This window comes from Stegostoma tigrinum, chromosome 23 (genome assembly GCF_030684315.1).
Source record: "Stegostoma tigrinum isolate sSteTig4 chromosome 23, sSteTig4.hap1, whole genome shotgun sequence".
Taxonomy (NCBI): Eukaryota; Metazoa; Chordata; class Chondrichthyes; order Orectolobiformes; family Stegostomatidae; genus Stegostoma; species Stegostoma tigrinum.
In genome coordinates, this window is record NC_081376.1 from 10,075,031 (window position 1) to 10,080,351 (window position 5,321).

General features: G+C 72.5%; 1 protein-coding gene across 3 annotated transcripts in view; it reads left to right on the top strand.

The window, feature by feature from the left end:
- The first annotated feature begins 308 nt into the window (after nucleotides 1-308).
- Nucleotides 309-5,321, top strand: part of cpsf4 (cleavage and polyadenylation specific factor 4) — a 22,538-nt gene continuing 17,525 nt past the window's right edge. Inside the window, exon 1 of one of the 3 annotated variants that reach the window (XM_048552782.2) lies at nucleotides 309-572. In XM_048552782.2, the coding sequence (XP_048408739.2) occupies nucleotides 332-572 (241 nt within the window). In that variant the 5' untranslated portion in view covers nucleotides 309-331. The remainder of the gene's footprint in view (nucleotides 573-5,321) is intronic. The other 2 variants (XM_048552780.2, XM_048552783.2) reach the window with 2 other exon arrangements.

The window sequence follows — 5,321 nt, forward strand, 5'->3', positions numbered from 1 at the left end:
GCTGTGTTCATCCAGCTTCACACTTTGTTATCTTAGATTCTCCAGCATCTGCAGTTCCCATTATTTCTGAATTAAAGTGCAATGTGTTAGAGTCTGAAGGCCAAATATTTCCAAGATGATAACATGACCTACACATCAAACACACTTCATTAGCTGTAGATGGATTTGGAACCGCTTGAGGTGGTGAAAGGTGCTAGGCAAATGCAAACCCTGACAATCCACGGGGGCTACAAAGTGAAGACGAGGAGACGCTCGCTGTTCAGTATAGGAACGGCTGCCCGCTCCTCCAGTACAGTCGGGGGCGCTGTGACTGGCGACGGGTCGCCTCTTGATGCGGCGGCCGGCTCGTTGTTTGGAGCAGGGGGCTGAGCGGATACCGTACCCGGTGCTCGGGCCTCCCGTCCGGAATCCGGCGCTGGTTGTAGTAGTAGTTGTTGTGAAGCCTCGGGCCCGGCTCAGGTGGCGGGAGGATGCAGGAGCTCATTTCAATGTGGAGCACATCAGGTTCGAGCTGGAGATCGCGGTGGAGCAGCAGCTGGGGGCGCAGCCTCTCCCGTTCCCCGGAATGGACAGTGAGTGCGGGGGGAGCGGGACCTCTCACATACTGCACCCCCCCCCCCACTCACCAAACCCCCCCACTCACCAACCCCCCACTCACCAATCCCCCCCCACTCACCAACCCCCCCCCACTCACCAACCCCCCCCCACTCACCAACCCCCCCCACTCACCAATCCCACCCCCCCACTCACCAACCCCCCCCCCACTCACCAACCCCCCCCCCCACTCACCAACCCCCCCCACTCACCAATCCCCCCCCACTCACCAACCCCCCCCCCACTCACCAAACCCCCCCCCCACTCACCAACCCCCCCCACTCACCAATCCCCCCCCCCACTCACCAACCCCCCCACTCACCAACCCCCCCACTCACCAACCCCCCCCCCACTCACCAATCCCCCCCACTCACCAATCCCCCCCCCACTCACCACCCCCCCCCACTCACCAATCCCCCCCCCACTCACCACCCCCCCCCACTCACCAACCCCCCCCCCACTCACCAACCCCCCCCCCCCCACTCACCCAACCCCCCCCACTCACCAACCCCCCCCCACTCGCCAACCACCCCCCCCCACTCGCCAACCCCCCCCCCACTCGCCAACCCCCCCCCCCTCGCCAACCCCCCCCCCCACTCGCCAACCCCCCCCCCACTCGCCAACCCCCCCCACTCGCCAACCCCCCCCACTCGCCAACCCCCCCCATTCACCAACCCCCCCTCCCCCCATTCACCAACCCCCCCTCCCCCCATTCACCAACCCCCCCATTCACCAACACCCCTCTCACCCCATTCACCAACAACCCCTCCACCCATCCCTCCTCCCCCCCCATCCCTCCTCCCCCCCCATCCCTCCTCCCCCCCCATCCCTCCTCCCCCCCCCCATCCCTCCTCCCCCCCCATCCTCCTCCCCCCCCCATCCCTCCTCCCCCCCCCATCCCTCCTCCCCCCCCCATCCCTCCCCTCCCCGATCCCCTCCCCGATCCCCTCCCCGATCCCCTCCCCGATCCCCTCCCCGATCCCCTCCCCGATCCCTCCCCGATTTCCCCCATCCCCTCCCCCATCCCCTCCCCCATCCCCTCCCCATCCCCTCCCCCATCCCCTCCCCCATCCCCTCCCCGATTTCCCTCCCCCCATCCCCTCCCCGATTTCCCTCCCCCCATCCCCTCCCCCCATCCCCTCCCCGATTTCTTTCCCCCTCCCCTCCCCGATTTCCCCCCCTCCCCTCCCCGATTTCCCCCCCTCCCTCCCCGATTTCCCCCCTCCCTCCCCGATTTCCCCCCCACAATTTCCCCCCCATCCCTCCCCGATTTCCCCCCCTCCCCTCCCCGATTTCCCCCCCTCCCCTCCCCGATTTCCCCCCCCACAATTTCCCCCCATCCCCTCCCCGATTTCCCCCCCACCCCCTCCCCGATTTCCCCCCCCACCCCCTCCCCGATTTCCCCCCCCACAATTTCCCCCCCATCCCCTCCCCGATTCCCCCCCCATCCCCTCCCGATTCCCCCCCCCATCCCCTCCCCGATTCCCCCCCCATCCCCTCCCCGATTTCCCCCCCTCCCCTCCCCGATTTCCCCCCCTCCCCTCCCCGATTTCCCCCCTCCCCTCCCCGATTTCCCCCCCCACAATTTCCCCCCCATCCCCTCCCCGATTTCCCCCCCACAATTTCCCCCCCATCCCCTCCCCGATTCCCCCCCCATCCCCTCCCCGATTTCCCCCCCCATCCCCTCCCCGATTCCCCCCCCCATCCCCTCCCCGATTCCCCCCCCATCCCTCCCCGATTTCCCCCCCCTCCCCTCCCCGATTTCCCCCCCCATCCCCTCCCCGATTTCCCCCCCCCATCCCCTCCCCGATTTCCCCCCCCATCCCCTCCCCGATTTCCCCCCCCCATGCCCTCCCCGATTTCCCCCCCCATGCCCTCCCGATTTCCCCCCCCCATGCCCTCCCCGATTTCCCCCCCCCATGCCCTCCCCGATTTTCCCCCCCCATGCCCTCCCCGATTTTCCCCCCCCCATGCCCTCCCCGATTTTCCCCCCCCCATGCCCTCCCCGATTTTCCCCCCCCATGCCCTCCCCGATTTTCCCCCCCCATGCCCTCCCCGATTTCACCCCCCATGCCCTCCCGATTTCCCCCCCCCCATGCCCTCCCCGATTTTTCCCCCCCCCATGCCCTCCCCGATTTTCCCCCCCCATGCCCTCCCCGATTTTCCCCCCCCATGCCCTCCCCGATTTTCCCCCCCCATGCCCTCCCCGATTTTCCCCCCCATGCCCTCCCCGATTTTCCCCCCCATCCCCTCCCGATTTCCCCCCCCCCGATTTCCCCCCCCCATGCGCTCCCCGATTTTCCCCCCCATGCCCTCCCCGATTTTCCCCCCCATCCCCTCCCCGATTTCCCCCCCCGATTTTCCCCCCCATCCCCTCCCCGATTTTCTCCCCATCCCCTCCCCCCTCCCCCTCCCCCTCCCCCTCCCCCTCCCCCTCCCCGCTCCCCCTCCCCCCTCCCCCCTCCCCCATCCCCCTCCCCCCTCCCCCATCCCCATCCCCCTCTCCCCCATCCCCCTCTCCCCCATCCCCCTCACCCCCATCCCCCTCTCCCCCATCCCCCTCTCCCCCATCCCCCTCTCCCCCCCACTCTCCCCCCCCCCACTCTCCCCCCCCACTCTCCCCCCCCCACTCTCCCCCCCACTCTCCCCCCCCACTCTCCCCCCCCCACTCTCCCCCCCCCACTCTCCACCCCCCCCCACTCTCCCCCCCCCCACTCTCCCCCCCCCCACTCTCCCCCCCCCACTCTCCCCCCCCACTCTCCCCCCCCCACTCTCCCCCCCCCCACTCTCCCCCCCCCCACTCTCCCCCCCCCCACTCTCCCCCCCCCCCCACTCTCCCCCCCCCCACTCTCCCCCCCCCCACTCTCCCCCCCCCCACTCTCCCCCCCCCCACTCTCCCCCCCCCACTCTCCCCCCCCACTCTCCCCCCCCCACTCTCCCCCCCCACTCTCCCCCCCCCACTCTCTCCCCCCCCACTCTCTCCCCCCCACTCTCTCCCCCCCACTCTCTCCCCCCCACTCTCCCCCCCACTCTCCCCCCCCACTCTCCCCCCCCACTCTCCCCCCCCACTCTCCCCCCCCACTCTCCCCCCCCACTCTCCCCCCCCTCTCCCCCCCCCCAACCCTCCCCCATCCCCCCCCTGCCATTGCCCCCACTCTCCCCCATCCCCCCACTCTCCCCCCCACTCTCCCCCCCACTCTCCCCCCCACTCTCCCCCCCACTCTCCCCCCCACTCTCCCCCCCACTCTCCCCCCCATCCCCCCCACTCTCCCCCCCATCCCCCCCCTTCCCCCCCACTCTCCCCCCCCTTCCCCCCCACTCTCCCCCCCCCATCCCCCCCACTCTCCCTCCCCCATCCCCCCCACTCTCTCCCCATCCCCCCCACTCTCTCCCCCATCCCCCCCCACTCTCCCCCCATCCCCCCCCACTCTCCCCCCATCCCCCCCCACTCTCCCCCCATCCCCCCCCACTCTCCCCCCATCCCCCCCATCCCCCCCCCACTCTCTCCCCCCATCCCCCCCCCACTCTCTCCCCCCATCCCCCCCCCACTCTCTCCCCCATCCCCCCCCCACTCTCTCCCCCCATCCCCCCCCCACTCTCTCCCCCACTCTCCCCCCCCCACTCTCTCCCCCCCCCACTCTCCCCCCCCCCCCACTCTCCCCCCCCCCACTCTCCCTCCCCACTCCCCCCCCCCCCACTTCCCCCCCCCCCACTTCCCCCCCCCACTTCCCCCCCCCCCCACTTCCCCCCCCCCACTTCTCCCCCCCCCACTTCCCCCCCCCCCACTTCCCCCCCCGCACTCTCCCCCCCCGCACTCTCCCCCCCCCGCACTCTCCCCCCCCGCACTCTCCCCCCCCCGCACTCTCCCCCCCCGCACTCTCCCCCCCCCACTTCCCCCCCCCACTTCCCCCCCCCCACTTCCCCCCCCCCCACTTCCCCCCCCCCCACTTCCCCCCTCCCCACTTCCCCCCCCGCACTCTCCCCCCCGCACTCTCCCCCCCCGCACTCTCCCCCCCCCCGCACTCTCCCCCCCCCGCACTCTCCCCCCCCCCGCACTCTCCCCCCCCCCGCACTCTCCCCCCCCCCGCACTCTCTCCCCCCCCGCACTCTCCCCCCCCCCGCACTCTCCCCCCCCCCCGCACTCTCCCCCCCCCCGCACTCTCCCCCCCCCGCACTCTCCCCCCCCCCGCACTCTCCCCCCCCGCACTCTCCCCCCCCGCACTCTCCCCCCCCGCACTCTCCCCCCCCGCACTCTCCCCCCCCCCACTTCCCCCCCCCACTTCCCCCCCCCACTTCCCCCCCCACTTCCCCCCCCCACTTCCCCCCCCCGCACTCTCCCCCCCCGCACTTCCCCCCCCCGCACTCTCCCCCCCCCGCACTCTCCCCCCCCCCGCACTCTCCCCCCCCCCGCACTCTCCCCCCCCCCGCACTCTCCCCCCCCCGCACTCTCCCCCCCCCGCACTCTCCCCCCCCCCGCACTCTCCCCCCCCCCCGCACTCTCCCCCCCCCGCACTCTCCCCCCCCGCACTCTCCCCCCCCCCGCACTCTCCCCCCCCGCACTCTCCCCCCCCGCACTCTCCCCCCCCCGCACTCTCCCCCCCCCGCACTCTCCCCCCCGCACTCTCCCCCCCGCACTCTCCCCCCCCGCACTCTCCCCCCCCGCACTCTCCCCCCCCCCGCACTCTCCCCCCCCGCACTTCCCCCCCCCCGCACTCCCCCCCCCCGCA